The 16,806-nt window shown below is 37.7% G+C and overlaps 1 protein-coding gene across 1 annotated transcript in view; it reads right to left on the bottom strand.

The window, feature by feature from the left end:
• Nucleotides 1-16,806, bottom strand: part of PHC3 (polyhomeotic homolog 3) — an 81,275-nt gene that overhangs the window by 58,748 nt on the left and 5,721 nt on the right. The window contains exons 3-4 of the mRNA XM_082840068.1: nucleotides 15,451-15,606; nucleotides 14,250-14,327 (exon numbers count right to left, since the gene is read on the bottom strand). Coding sequence (XP_082696194.1) covers nucleotides 14,250-14,327; nucleotides 15,451-15,606 — 234 coding nt within the window. The remainder of the gene's footprint in view (nucleotides 1-14,249; nucleotides 14,328-15,450; nucleotides 15,607-16,806) is intronic.

Here is a 16,806-nt window from a genome sequence, read left to right as displayed (position 1 = left end):
TAACTAATTATATTTATCTGTATCTTTTAAGTATTTCTTAATTTTAATAAAATACTTAAATCTGTATTTGGGTGCGTTGGGTCTTCGTTGCTGCACACAGGCTTTCTCTAGTTGCAGCAAGTGGGGGCTACTCTTCGTTGCAGTGCACCGGCTTCTCAATGCAGTGGTTTCTCTTGTTGCGGAGCATGGGCTAGGCACGTGGGCTTCATTGGTTGTGGCGCGTGGGCTCAGTCGTTGTGGCACGCAGGCTCTAGAGTGCAGGCTCAGCAGTTGTGGTGCACGGGCTTAGTTGCTCCATGGCATGTGGGATCTTCCCGGACCAGGGCTCAAACCCATGTCCCCTGCATTGGCAGGCGGATTCTTAACCACTGCACCACCAGGGAAGCCCTATCATTCCTTCTTAAACCAGCTTCTCCTCAAATGGCCACTGGCATCTTCTAAAAATCCCCCAAGACAGACTAATCTGGAAATCATCCTAACTCCTCCCTCTCATATAACTCACACACAAAATCAGTCACATGTCTTACTGTTTCTACACCTTTATCTTCCTCAATTTCATTTTAATTTTGAATCACATAGTTTGAGATTCTGAGCCCATAGCACTTCTATCTACATTGCTTCAACAGCTGTAAACTGATCTCTCTGCTTGGAATATTGTCTCCTCTGACTTGCCAGACAATCTTTCCCTAATTTTAATTAATAAATATTAATTAGCCATTTAAAAATCTTCTAGATAACATTCAAACTCCCCTAACTACCTCTGCAGTATCATCTCCTACCACTCCTCCATACATACTCTTCATATTAGCCATATGAAGCTATTTGCAGTGTCATCATGTCTCAGGCCTCTACGGCTCTGGTAACAACTCTGGACTGAACTGAGCATCACCTACCCCCATACCCCACCTCTTCCCCCTCTATGTAGTGTACAACTCTCTCTCAAAAATCACCTGCTAAGCTTTTTCAGGCATCCCAACCCCGTAGTAGAACTGACTACTCCTCTTTTGCCTGTTATCTTCCATAATTTCCATATTCTTCTAGCATAAACTTCTGTCTCACTCGTCTAAACAATAATTTCTTTAAGGGTGGGGACCATGTGTTATTTATCTTCATATAACCAATATCTATGAGAGTGCCTTCATTCAATACGTTTATTAACTTAATGAATGCCATGTTATTTTAAGGCATACTTCATACTTTAAATGTAGTATATAAGCCTATCACAAAGACTGAGCGTGTGTGTGTGTGTGTGTGTGTGTGTACAACAGCAAGAAGAGAAAACAATTCTGGTCTAGCCCCTAACAAAGCAGAGTGAAAATGCAGATCGTGTGGTGATACTAGTTCAACTCTACTTTTGATGTGCTATACAATAAATTATTAATAAGCACCTCCCAAACATATTCTTTTTCTACACCACTCCACAAACGGGTATCTTGGATAAAGCCTTGCTCCAAAGGTTAAATCACTTAGCAGGGTAAAATTGGACCAGGTTTTCTGACTCATATATTGGCATGCAGGGTGCTTTCCTATACTGTGAGAGCTTGTTAATTTGGGTCACTCTACAGTAATAATGCCTTGGCAGTTTTTCCAGTCAGTGATTCTTAAAAATAAAGGGGGGAAGAAAGAAAGAACGATACTCTAGTGAAGGATAGACCACACACTCTTTAAACAAAAACATACAAGTTTTTTAAAAAACTGACTGGCTGATAGCCAAGTGCCTGAGAGTGCTCTGTAAGGAATAAGGAAGTAGAACAAAAATTACAAATAGAATGCTTTTTTTTCTTAAAAAGGAAGTAAGAAAACTAAATAGTAGCCTCCTAGCCACCTGCATTTCACTTCGTCTAAGTTGTGAGATCAAAGAACAAACATCATGTTTATTTTTAAGTTCCAAATGGCAAGTGCCATTCCAGACTGCGTCTACTAATGAATGCCAAACCCACGAGGGCAAGGCCATCAGTAGCCAACTCTGCAAGAAGTCCCTTCCTTTCCACAACTGATATGTCTCTCCTCTATTTTCTCCTTTGCTCTGCTGACCTGAACCAGATGCCTTCAACTGTTTCCATTATCTTCTCTGTCAATCCCATCTCAACATGCGTAATTCCCTTTCATTTTAAAGCCTCGGCCAATCCTGTCGTCTCACACCTCAAGCCCCACACTCCATAAAGGAACTTACTCCTTTAGCCCTATTGTTGGAAGCTCTCTCCTTACTGACACTAAGAGCCACCAAAGAAAACCACATCTGCCAAGAAAAGCCATTTAACTCTCAACCACTCCTTAGTGCCTCTGGCCCAGAGTACTCCCTAGAACCAAAGCCCATGTGAGACCCACTGCTGCCATGTAACTGATCAGAATCAATCAGGTATATCTACAGAGAGACATGGTACACAGACATTAAAAGGCTGATTATATCTGTATTCAATGGCATGAAAATATCTTTATGACCCACTGCTGAGTGAAAAAACTGTAGAATAACATGTAGAACATAATCCACGTATACAATTACATACAAATATCTGCATGTATGTATATATACATTCCACACATGTGAAAAACATGTTGAGAGAAAGATGTCTGCACTGTATACACACACAATAATGCATACTCATAAATTTGTATCTGATTAGATTTGGTATAGAAATATACACATACACACACACACCTGGAAGAGCAGTCACCAAAATGCTAAAGGTGAATAATGCCTACTAGGGGTAAAACTTGGGAATGATTTATATTTTCTTTTCCAAAGTTTTTGTCATTTCTATGTAGGTATTAACTTTAGAATCAGAGAGGAAATGATATTTTCCTTTTTTTATATTTACTTCAGTATATTGTTTTGTTTTTATCACATTAAAGCAGCATATAAATTTTCTTGCCTCATTATTCAGTGGGAATTTATGCAATTCAAATATCTAGAAGTGTTAAATATTATATAGAAATTTCAAATAATAATATCTACCCATGAAGGATATCCTTTTTAAGAGACCACATATTTTTAACAATGAAATGAAATAAAATGCCTACCTATTTATTACAGAAAATCATTATTTCTACTTTCTGCAATACAAGCTGTAAAAACAACAGCAAAACAAACAAAAAACAACTTCACAACCTCCCAATTGTGTTCAGATTTTGACACCCTAAAAAGAAAAGTTGCAATGCAGAAACAATTAAAATATTGGAAATAACTGTCCAGCAACAAAGATAGTTATATAAGACAAACTGCAGCCATGCTGTGCACAGTAGCTCAAGTGAGTGAGATAGAAAGCTCTGAAGACACACTGTTAAGTGCAAAAACAAAATGCAGAATACCTACGTGTGTTTACAGTGTATTAAAAAAATTGTGTTCTAAACACATAGGCACACATTTCTTTATACTATATATGTCCTTAATGCATAGGTGAAGATCTGACGGGATATCCAGCAAACTGAGAAGACAGAAGGGCTGAAGGGGAAAGGAGGCTGAAGGTGACGACACTTTTTTACTTTACCTGTACTATGGGAATATTTTATAAGAATGCAGTAAAACTGCTCATGACCGGACAAATACGCAGACTGCAGTGTTATTTTAAACTGCTATTAAGCTTTGAAATAGGTTTCTAACAATCCTTGAAAACAATGAGTTTTAAAACTTAAAATACCTCCTAATATTAATAATAGAGGATAAGTACCTTGGTTTTAAGCAAGTAATTTTCCCCCAGATAAATTCATAATGAATCCATTTGATATGTAGTTGATCTGATTTAGACATTTTTAGAGAAAACTGATCATTTATAAGGCTCTTGATCTAAAAACAATCTCATTGACCTAATATACTAATATTCCTAATATTCTTAAGAGTATACTCTTAGGAAATATTTTTTAAAGAGAATTACTAGATATAAAGATACGTAACATTCAATGCAGGTTTACTTATAATAGCAAAAAAAGGGAAAAATTAAAACTGCCAGCAAGAGGAAAATAGGTAGAATATTATGTAGCCATTAAAAATCATGTTTATAAAACAATAAATACTGAAGATAATGGTCTGAGCACACCCATTTGCTTCTCCCTCCTACTAAAACCCACTGAAATAGCAGTTAATACAATAACAAAAAAGACTGGGGGAAAAAAAAGCAATTATACTCCAATAAAGATGTTTAAAAAACAAAAAAAAAGACTGGGGGTTACAAACATACAAATTTAGACTGTGGGACATTCCGTAAGATAAGTGACCTGAGCTCTTTAAAAAAAAAGGTGGGGGAGGAGATTTTTTTTTTTTGCGGTACGCGGGCCTCTCACTGTTGTGGCCTCTCCCGTTGCAGAGCACAGGCTCCAGACGCGCAGGCTCAGTGGCCATGGCTCACGGGGCCCAGCCGCTCCGTGGCATGCGGTTTCCTCCCGGACCGGGTCACGAACCCGTGTCCCCTGCATCGGTAGGCGGACTCTCAACCACTGCACCACCAGGGAAGCCCAGATCTTTTTATATTAAAGGAAAATCGGGCATCCACATGCATGTGTGACCCTTAATTAAATCCTGGGAAAAGGTATTTTGGAGACTACTGAGGGAATCCAAATATGGGGCACATAGGTCAGAAAAACCGTGTGAATAGAGAGGAACATAACAATTGTTATGGATAGCTACATGAAGGGTACACAAGGGTCAATGCTTACTCTTTCCATTTTTCTGTGGGTTTAAATGTTTTTTCCAAAAAAACTTGGGGGATTAAAAGAACAACATTAAACAAAAAGAAAACACACATACAGCAAAGCGAGAGCGATAAGGGTACCATCTGCATTTCTGTAAGACTTAAAGATGAGATCATACTGAAGGAGAAAACAGAGAGAAGGAAGCTCTATGTAGTCCAGAATACAGGAAGAAACAGACCAGAGTGGATTTAGATAGACTCAGAATTTAGAGGTATGAAAGCAGAAGTAAGAAGTGGGGCTAAAAATTGAAGGATTATCTACAGGTCTGTCTAGAAAACAGTCTCACCAGTCACAACCCCACCCCTCTCCCATACAGAAGGGGTATCGAGACCTAGAAAGAAAAGACACTTCTCTTTAAAAGTCTAAAAACTGCCACGGAAAAGCTAGGCTTCTAGAGTGGGTACTGGTACCTTGAAGTAAAACCCTCCTTATTCCGAAACTGCTGGCTCACCAGTCTAATGGCCAGCTTCTAACCTGCACACCTTCAATTCTAAACCTGCCAAAGATATATCCTTACCACTGTCATCACCACTGCTATTCCCACATGCAAATACAGAAATCTTAATCGGCCTTTCCACTAAGGAAAGGGGTCTGCTAAGGAACAACCTATCTTCAAAGCAGTGGAAGAAACCCATGTTAATTAATTTATATAATCATTTACTCTTAAATATAAGCAGAAAACCAAGCATTTTAAGGGAAAACTTCTTTTTCTTATAAGAGAAAAACCAGCAGCATGAAAAAAAAGACAAAGATAATTTCTAAGGAACATAAATTATTTAGGAAACAACAAAAAAAAGAGTTTTAAAATCTGATAAGTATCACAACAGAGATCTAAAATATTCCAGCCATAACAGAGAAATAGGATTCCAAGGGAAAAGAAAAAGAAAATTCTCTTAGAAATTGGAAATACAAGGGCTGAACTAAAATTTTCTTTTAAATGTGAAACGAAAGGATTAAAAAAGAAAAGGGTAAGGAAATATGTCACAACAGAATAAAAAGATAAAGACAGAAAATGAGTAAAAAGCTAAAAGAAGTAAAGGATCAATCCAGAAAGACCAATATCCAACTAAGGAGCTCCAGAAAAAGAGAACAGAGAAAAATAGAAGGAAATAAATTTTTGTTAAAACTTTTTTAGTTTCATACACATGAACATTAAGTTTCACACTAAGAGAGTCCAAAAAGTGTCTGAACTCAATGACATCTAGAGAGCCTCATGAAACTCCAGAAAAGCTAAAGAAAACAGGCAAACCCAAAAGACTGAAGAGAAAAAGTACCAATTAGTGATAATAAGACAAAATCAGCCTTTTCTTTGGTAATACTAAAAATTTGAAAACAATGGTTTCAAGTTTCCTAAGAAAAATCATTTTCAATATAGAATTTACATACAAATAATCATTAAAAAGATATGGGGAGGGAATTTTTAGGACTACAAAGATTCCAAATGTATTTTCCATGTACCCTTTACAAGCAGGTTATTAGAAGATAACTCCAGTAAAACAAAACTCCTATCACAGTGTCCTTTGACTATTTACATGTCTGTAGACTATATCCACTGTACTCTAAGACGTTTGTTCACTTTGGATTCTTGACACCTAACACCACGCCTGGCACCAAGTAGGCATTCAATAAGGAAATATTGGCACAGATTATCCTCAGGAGTGTGGGAGACTAGCAAAGAATCCCATTCAGGAATGAATCCATGAAACTAAGCTCTGCTATTTCAGGAACATGAGCTCAGGATGAGTCCTCTTCTCTGCAAACTCCACGTATTTTTTAAAGCTCAGCTTAAGTCCCGTACAAAAAGCCTTCTTCAACTACTCCAATCCCCAAAGATCTCTTTTCTGTTAACTCCCATGGAATTTATCACTTGATTATATACTGTTATGTTGGTTACTGTTTGATATGTCTAGGCACAGTTCTTCAAATGTCTATTACTGTCTCTGAGGGAAGGGACTTTGACTCATGTGTACCCCCAGGGCCACTAGCACAGTGTGGGACAATAGGTAAACCTGATTAACTGGCTGCCTGCTCATAACTAACAACAAAAGAATCTCATCACTGAGGTCAGGACTTAGACTCTCTTCCATAATGCAATTTCAGGCAATCAGAATATATCCTAAAATGATTCTTTGCACTGAAGATAAACCACTTGCGGTACCAAGATAACCAAAAATTAAAATTAATACGATGCATTACATGTTCTAGTTGATGATTATAATTAAACTTCATCTTTCAACAAATATTTATTACACACCTACTATGTGATAGGCTAAGTCCCTACAGAATCTTAGATTAACATCTAAACCACTGGTTCTCAAATTTTTTTTTTTTAATAGAACCCTTTCTTCACACACCATCTTATTCAGAACTCCCAGATTCAAACAGATCACAAAACTGTTCTGTCTAAAGTTTAAGGTAAGGGGGCTTCCCTGGTGGCGCAGTGGTTAAGAATCCACCTGCCAATGCAGGGGACACGGGTTCCATCCCTGGTCCGGGAGGATGCCACATGCCATGGAGCAGCTAAGCCCGTGCACCACAACTACTGAAGCCCCCACGCCTAAAGCCCATGCTCCACAACAAGAGAAACCACCGCAATGAGAAGCCCGAGCACCGCAACGAAGAGAAGCCCCCACTCGCCGCAACTAGAGAAAGCCCAAGCGCAGCAACGAAGACCCAATGCAGCCAATAATAAAAATTTTTTTAAATAAATAAAGTTTAAGGTAAGGCTCAGAGCCCTATCTATCTTAGTCTGCTCAAGCTGCCATAACGAGGTGCCACAGACTGGGTAGCTCAAACAACAGAAATTTATTTCCCACTGTTCTAGAGGCTAGGAAGTCCAGGACCAAGGTGCCAGCCAATTCAGTTTCTGGTGCAAGCTCTATGCTGGCTTGCAGATGGCCACCTTCTTACCTCTCAGCAGATAGAGGGGAGATCTCTGATGTCTCTCCTCTGATAAAGCCACCAGGTCTACTGGATCAGAGCTCCACACTTAGGACCTCTTTTAACCTTAACCACCTCCTTAAAGGCCCTGTTTCTAATATAGTCACATGCGAGTTTAAGGCTTCAACATATGAATTTGGGAGGGATGCAATTTAGTGCATAGCACCATCTACTGAACCTTCTCCTTGATCTAGGCCCAGGGACACATGGATGAAAAGACTAAAAACCATCTAATTAGACAACTTAATTTTACATAAAACCGGGGTGTAAGGAGGTTAAATGACTTGCCCTAAGTCACACCACCAGTCAGTCACAGAATTAAGACCAGAAGCCAGGTCCCTTATGTCCTCAAACTTTCTCTCATAATATTCTACAATTGGTAGTAAAGTCACCATGTACTCTTCTGACTTGAATTGTCAATGAGATGCACAAGACATCACTAATCACCAGACCTGCCACATGAACTCCAAACTCATATATCCAACATCTACTCAACATCTATAGGTGGGTGTCTAACATACATCGTGTTGAAAACCAAACTCCTTGTTTTCTTCTCCAACACCTGCTTTAGCAGATTCTTCCAGGTGTTCAGGCCAAAATACTACAGTTATCGGTGACTCTACCTTTCCTCACATCTCATTCAATCCCTCAGCACATACTGTTAGGTCTATTTTCAAAACATCCAAATTTCTTTTTTTGGCCACACCATGAGGCATGCAGGGATCTTAGTTTCCCAACCAGCGATCGAACCCATGCCCCCTGCATTGGGAGCGCAGGGTCTTAACCACTGGACCGCCAGGGAAGTCCCAAAACATCCAAATTTCTATAATAAAATATTGGAGAAAAAAAATTCAGAATCTGGCTAACCACTTTTTACCATATCTACTGTCACCATCACGGTCCAAGCCCCCAATATCGCTCTCTTGGATTATTACAGGAACCACTTAACTGGTCTCCCTGCTTCTATCACTGGCCCCTAGAACTTACTCTCAACATTGTACCTAAGTTAAAGCCTGTGTGAGATCATGTCACATCCCTACTAAAACAGCTTTCCAGTAGCTTCCCAACTCACGCAGAGTAAAACCCAAGGGTTTAATAATCTCGTGATTACATTACAATTACCTCTCTAAAGTCATCTCTAAACATACTCCCACTCTCTCATTCCACTCCAGCCACGCTACCCTCCTTTCTGTTCCTTAAGCATGTTTGCCTCCCTCACCCTCCTTCAAATGCCATTTTTATTAGCAATGCTTTCCCTTATCACCCTAATTAAAAGAGCAAATTCCCTCATCCCATTCCCCTTCCTTGCTTTATTTTTCTCTATAGAACTTACCACCATCTGACATATTATGTACTAGTTTACCTGTTATCTATCTATCCCTAGCTCCATAAAGACAAGAGGTTTTATCTGCTGTGTTGCTGTATTCCCTGCACCTAGAATGGTGTTTAAATGCTCAATAAATATTTGTTGAATAAATGAGTTAATGTATGAATGAATAAAGTCATAAAACTAACTGGGCTTCAAAAGCTCATCTTGGGACTTTCCTGGTGGTCCAGTGTTTAAGACTCTGCACTCCCAAGCAGCAGGAACGGGTTCAACCCCTGGTGGGGGAACTAAGTTCCAACATGCCGTGGCACCCCCCACCCAAAAAAAAAAAAAGAAAGAAAGCTCATTTTGTCTGACACCAGAGCCAGAAAGCTATCAAAAATAAGGTTTTTCCTTCTTGACAGAATAGTACAGTGAATTAAAGTCAAAACATCTGGGATTAATGTAGATTCTAGGGCCAAAAAACAGCAAAGAAAGGGAAAGGGAATGAGATACAAACAGCCTTTGAGTCATTTATAGACCTATGACTGCAATTTCTAGCCACATAATCCTTTCCAGCTGAAAATGCCCAAAGACTTAGAAAAGAAAGATACAGAATGATCGCTTACAATAAAACAAACAAATAAAATTAACCATAGCCTATCTATTTACATTTATGTATAGAAATGTACAGTAATAAGATAGGAAAGCTTCACATAAAACTTTGTCAGGGCAAAAGGGACTACTGAAATGGGATGTCACTTTTACTCTATATTGTCTGTACTGTCAGTATCTTAGACAACAAGAGTATATTCATGTTTTATTTAGACAAAATGAAGCTCTTCAACCTACTTCCTCAAAGATAACCACTGATTAAATTTGTTGTGTATTACAGATTTTCTTCCTACATAACCAGACAGACATATAGATATAAATTTTAAAAAATAAGTTAAATGATAGGAATTTTGTTTCCAGGAAAGTGGAATAGACATGCTTCTCCCTACTCCTCCCCCTAAGTATAACTAAAAATCCCGAATGTTACATATAAAATAAATGTAAGAGGATCCTAAAAGGTGGAGAAAAGCAGACTCCAGGACCCAGTGAATGATGTGCTTGCAAGCTCCCTGGGTTTCCTTTTTAAATCTCATATAACCCAAACATAAAGGTGAACAAGTCAGTAACCCAGAAACAGCAGTGGGTACAGACCAAAAAAAAAAAAAAAAAAAAGCTCCAATGGGCTGCTCTTTCTAGCCAAGGATCAGAAAAGGGACAGCCTAGCAACACAGAAAACTTTTAGGCAATAATTGCTCTACTCCAGCCAAACGCCACAGAGAACACTATGGCCCCATCCACATCCACATTAGCAAAGACCTAGGCTTCTATCCTCATCAGGCTGTAATGTGGCACCCGGATTCCACAAATCCTTCCAACAGGTTAGTGCCAGAGAAGGCCAGGTAGAGAGCCAAGACTTTCATACCAGCCAAGCAGTAAAAGATCACGAACAACAAACCAGCCCATCCCTGTAGTATCAGTGGAGACCACGTGGGGAGCAGTAACGCAGCATTCCTATCCCTCCTAGCCAGAGATACCTCAGTAGAGGCCTAGTGAGCCAGAATTCATGCTCACTTAGCAATTACAAGGAGCATCCCTCAGGTATCAATGGAAACCAAATGGGGAACCTGGACTTCTACCCCCAAATGGCAGTAAGGATGTGACAAATGCTCTTTCAGAAGCCAGCCAAAACAGAAAATTTAAATAAGATTCACAATCTCATAATACTCAATATGTCCAGGTTTCAATCAAAAATCACTCATTGTACCAAGAACCAGAAAGACCTCAAGCTGAATGAAAAAGACAATCAATAAACAGATGCCAACACCAAGATGAAAGAAGTATTTTGATTATCTGACAAAGATTTTAAAGCAGTAGTCATAAAAATGCTTTGAACAAGCAATTATGAGCCCACTTGAAACAAATGAAAACATAAACTCTCAGCAAAAGAAACAGAAGATACAAAGAAAAAGCAAATGGCAATTTTAGAACTGAAAAATAGAATAACCTATTAAATAAGTTAAATGAGATGATATATTCTTGCTTTTTTCACCTAATAACTAATGAAAACCTAAGTCTCTTTATATACACACACATAACATTTTTAAGCAGCTATAGTATTCCACTGTATGAATTAACTATCTTTTAACTAATCCTCAATTACTGAACATTTGTATTGTTTATAATTTTCCACCATTACAAACCATGCATATTTGCATAATTATCTATGTCATAATTATCTCTCATATTTAGTCAATGACATCACTAAAAATCAGACTATGTGAAAAGGCACGCATAGTTTAAATTTTCATACACACTGCCAAATAACCCTCCAGAAAAGTTGTACCAATTATTATACATTCCCACCAATAGTGTATGAGTGTACCATACTTGCCAACAACTGTTACTGTCTCAATGTTTTTCCCTGTTTTCTAATTTGACAAGTGAAAATAGAACATTATTGCTATTTTTACATACATTTCTTTATTACTAATATGCTTAATATATTTTCATGTGTTTAAAACCCAAAAGTAGTCTTTCTTTTGAAAATTACCAATGCAGGTCTTTTGTGTATTCTCATTGTTTATCTTACTAATATAACAGAGCCCTTGGTATTTTACAAATATAAGCTGGGTGACATATATGGTGCAAATACATTTTCAACCATTTTGCTGGTTTTTAACTTTGTTGATTTTATTTTGCATAAGAGTTTTTAACTGGCTTAGATTTCATTTTAGCAAATCAAATTTAAAGACTAAATCTTAGTCCCACTAAATTGAAGTACAGACATCAACCTAAAGACTTGGTCCCAACTAGTTTTAGAGATAATCAATCATACACACACACACACACACACACACACACACACACACACCAAAAACAAAAAAAAACACCACTCTCACTACTGGTAAGAGTCTAGAATTAGCCTTTCTGTTCTCGTGACGGTAAAGAAGAGGATGCTGGCACCACTAAATACCTATACATTCAATTAACAATGGTCTCCTCCACATACACAGTTTCCCCAGGTGTATGATTGGACTTCTTACTTCGTTTTTTAAAATACAATATTCCATTTCCCCATTGGCATTCCACTCCTACTCTGAACCCCAACCTATCTGGCTGGTGACTTGACAACCTACCTTGTAGTCCTCTTATCTACTGGAGGCTGGACCCTTCCCTCATGTCATTCACTGTTATCGGAAACCTATTTCAAAATAACCAAAACTCTGAAAACGAGCAGACTGCCACCTGACGGCTCATTATTATCACTACCTAGAGATTTCTGCTACCATGCTCTGCCCCTCTTTTGGAGACTGAGCTAAATTTACTAAGCTACCTTGAGTATCATAATTTGGACTGCAAGTCCACTCACTTGATCTACTGCTCAGCTGGGACAGAAAACAGAACAAATGCTATGTATTATTCCCGTGTTTTTTTCTAGACATCTATTCTCCCTACTTCTTTTCCCCTACCAGCCAGGCACAGGTTCTGGCATTCTTCATCATACAAGGCTACCTGGTTTATGACAAGTAGCACTAGCAATTTCATAAAAAATAAGCACAATCACTGAAACTGTGATTGTAAAAGTCACATACATAAAATCATAATGAAACAAAAATTCAGACCACATATCTCTATACATATATACCCTAATGCCATTCCAGTACTTCACAGAATAAAGAATTTATCTATAATTTTTTTAGCCAGTTTACCAGTCCTTTCCATAACTACCAATGTATTAGTTAACGATATTATCTGACATCAATATCGGTAACTATAGCATTAATGCTTAGGGCTAAATTACATTACTTAAATTTTTCATTTTCTTCAGTCTAACATTTTCATGTCGTTAAGTAATTTCTTTCTTAACTAATTTTATTCACATTCCAGGATACTTCCATGCTAAAATGTAATTTTTTAATTAAAAATATCAGCTCAATAGCCCAAAAATAACTGTATGCTCAGCATACACGTACTTAGTAAAGATCACAACGTTAACTAAAGAAATACAGCACAAGTTCATCTTCAATTCCTCAGCAATCTATAAACTATACTCCATTGGATTCAATTTTACAAAGCTTCAAAGTATTACCATCCTGGATCAGGAAAAAACAGCTAAAGAGGATGTTATTAGGTTAACTCAATGGTTCTCAACAAGGGGCAATTTGGCCCCTCAGGAAACATCTGGCAGTGCCTGCAGACATTTTTGGCTGTCACACTAGGGAAAAGAGGCGGGCATAGCCTACTGGTATCTAAGCTAGGCATGCTGCTTAATGTCCTATAACGCACAGGATAGCCCCCTACAAGAATTATCTGGTCCATAATGTCTATAGTGATGAGGCTGAGAAATACGGGACAACTGATGAAATCTGTATATGAACGGCACTGTATCAATGCTAAACTTCCTGAATTCGATCCACTTCATGTGGCTCATAGAAGAATGACTTTGTTACTAGGAAGTACATATCAAAGTTATTTAGGAGTAAAGGAACATGTCTCAACTTACCCACAAACGGTTCAGAAAAAGGTAACTGTATATATGTAGATAGAAAGAATGCATGATAAAGCTATGAGCCAAAATGCTAACAACTGGTGAATCTGAGTAAAGGGTATACAGAAATTTATTTTATTATTCTTGCAACTTGAAATTATATCAAAATAAAAAGTTAAACAAGTATTACCACACCTGTAAATTTCTTTTAACTGGGATACTCTGCACAATTTCCCAGTATATATGTGCCATATAACAAATCACCTTTCTTTTACTCCTTTCTCAAAATAAATAACACTATCTTGAATGGATACTTGTAAATTTGACCCACATAACTCAAGTAAGCATAAACTGGAAAGTAAAATTTCTAAAACGTGAATTGCACAGAAAGAGCTAGAAACATTTAGATGTCTACCAAGGACATGACATTCTTTAGTATATCACAGTAAAAGTATGACTTAATTCCCTGAATTATATGTTTCATGCTTTCAAGGCACACTGAAAACTGCAATCATTCAGAATCACAGAAGATGTGAACACAGTCAGTGGGAAAACATACATAAGAAATAATACAAAAACTTTTTTAAGACTCAGATTTTCAGTAGTTTGACATTATTTCCGAATTCTTGAAATGTATCATTCTTGTTTCTAGACACTTGTTATTTCAATAATATTAAACAGATAAACAATAACAGTTCTGTAAATATTAACAGTTCACTTCTGAAAAGCAATAATTTAAAATTTTAAAACCAGGAAAAAATTTCGGGCACTTACAGATGTCTGGGACATACTTGACTGCTGTGTGACACTTCCTGTGGGGGATGTAGGTGGTCTTCCACTGGACAAACTTGCCTAAAATAATAAAATCTTTATAATATGTCTATAAAAGCCTGAAGTTAAAAACTTTCTGGTACCAGGATACCATAAAACCACAATAAAAGTCAAAACATCTATTTTACAGTTATTTTACAGTCAACATGGATTAAGCTTTAGCCAAACAGATTAAGAAAAAAAGAAAACACTGAACAGTGAAAACAGAAGACCCAAAGGCTAATCTTATTTTAATAGCCGCAGTCATTGTCAGTTTTACTCTACAGGTCTCAGTCTTCTTTGAAGTGAAATCACTACTCTAATGTTATGAAAAAGAAATTGGAGCTATATCAAGTACCAGTGGGTTTCGGTTTCCTTACTTGTATCATGTACACGACGTTATTTAAAATTACACTACCGAGAAGAAGTAACAGCTGGGGATGTGTTTATAACAGAAATAAACCTTTTTTCAGGTTCAGTCAACTGAGATTCTCCTTGGTGAGGACATTTAAGATTAAATCTCACATACAGTTTAATTTAAATAAACAGTGCAATAATAATGAAGATCTTTTTAAAAACATAAGCATTTAATCATAAAATCATCCTGTTAGCAGTAGGAATCATGAGTGGATTTTAGAAAAGTGTACATACATATTTTTATACAGAACATTCCTGGAGGGATACATATTAAACTTTTAGTGGCCACCTCTGAAGAGTGGAAAATAGCAGGGGATATGGAAAAGGAATACCTCTATACTTTACCTCTTATGGTCAATTTTATACTGTTTGTTTTTTTTTAATGAGTGTAAATTACTTATGTAATTTAAAAAACCTTTTTTGTTAAAATGTAGATAAGATTCATGTAACCCTAACTATTCACTGTTGTACCTAAAATTTTACACACAAAACCATGACATTAGTATAGCATTTCTGCAATGTAGATTAAAAAGCAGAGGGACAAAAGTTAGCAATAGAGTAACACATAAAACACATTCATTTGTTTTTAAACTAACCTCAATCTGGCAGCCTATTATATTTCCTTAAGAAAAAATAATCACAGGACACCTGAAAACTCTAAAATAATACCAACATATTTATTTTCAGGAATTATCTGCAGGTCATGTCAACTTTGGCCTCATAAGTTCTTAATTCAGTTCCGTCTCACCTGAACAGCAGCAAGGCTCTGAAGCTGGGAGCTGCTTAAGTGCTGCTGCTGGAGAGCTGCTGTGTGCAGCATTAAGTGCTGTTGCTGAGCGGCATACATTTGCTGTAGATACTGAGCAGCTGAGCTGGGAGGGCGGTGCAATGCCTGTTGAATTACCTGTGATAAGTCAATTGAACCAATGTCAAACCATAATCTTAACCATAAAATAAAGTATTAAAAAAGCAGCAGTTTAAAATTTCACTACTTTAAGAGAATGGACTTGAGGACGCGGGGAGGGGGAAGGGTAAGCTGGGACGAAGTGAGAGAGTGGCAAGGACATATATACACTACCAAATGTAAAACAGATAGCTAGTGGGAAGCAGCCGCATAGCACAGGGAGATCAGCTCGATGCTTTGTGACCACCTAGAGGGGTGGGATAGGGAGAGTGGGAGGGAGACGCAAGAGGGAGGGGATATGGGGATATATGTATACATATAGCCAATTCACTTTGTTACACAGCAGAAACTAACACAACATTGTGAAGCAACTATACTCCAATAAAGATGTTAAAAAGGGCTTTCCTGGTGGCACAGTGGTTGAGAATCTGCCTGCCAATGCAGGGGACACGGATTCGAGCCCTGGTCTGGGAAGATCCCACATGCCGTGGAGGAACTAGGCCCGTGAGCCGCAACTACTGAGCCTGCGCATCTGGAGCCTGTGCCCCGCAACAAGAGAGGCCACGACAGTGAAAGGCCCTTGCACCGTGATGAAGAGTGGCCCCCGCTTGCCACAACTAGGGAAAGCCCTCGCACAGAAACGAAGACCCAACACAGCCAAATATAAAAATAAGTAAAAAAAAAAAAAAGTATAGCATTGTCTAGAGTCTGTGCATGTACTTTAAAAAAAATAAACTAAAATAAAATTTCACTACTTTAATGTTCAATGTCATATCAACATAGTTCTCTCCTAGTTACATATCACTAGGATTCACTAATCTGTACAAATTAAAGTTACCCAATAGAGGCAATTCACAAAAGGAAAAAGTGCTAAGTAAGCATGTGAAAAGATCTTCAATCTCACTAGTAGTCAAAACTTACAAATTAAGACACTATTTTCCAACATTCCAATGGATAAAGACTTAAAAGAATACTACTACTACTGGAGAAACAGATACTCTCATACACTGTTAGTAAGAATGTAAATTGGTATAACCATTTTGGATAAAACTTGGTAGGATTTGCAGCTTGTGTAGCGAGGATATGTATACCCTGCAAGCATTACGAATATCAATGTAGATCAGTGCCATCCAATACAGCAGCCACGAATCTACTGAGCACTTACAAGGTGGCTAGTGCAACTAAGGAACTAAGTTTTTA

Source organism: Leucopleurus acutus, assembly GCF_964270905.1.
Source record: "Leucopleurus acutus genome assembly, chromosome: 5".
Lineage (NCBI taxonomy): Eukaryota > Metazoa > Chordata > Mammalia > Artiodactyla > Delphinidae > Leucopleurus > Leucopleurus acutus.
Note: the sequence above shows the minus strand (reverse complement) of the source record. Positions and strands in the feature narration are given on the sequence as shown.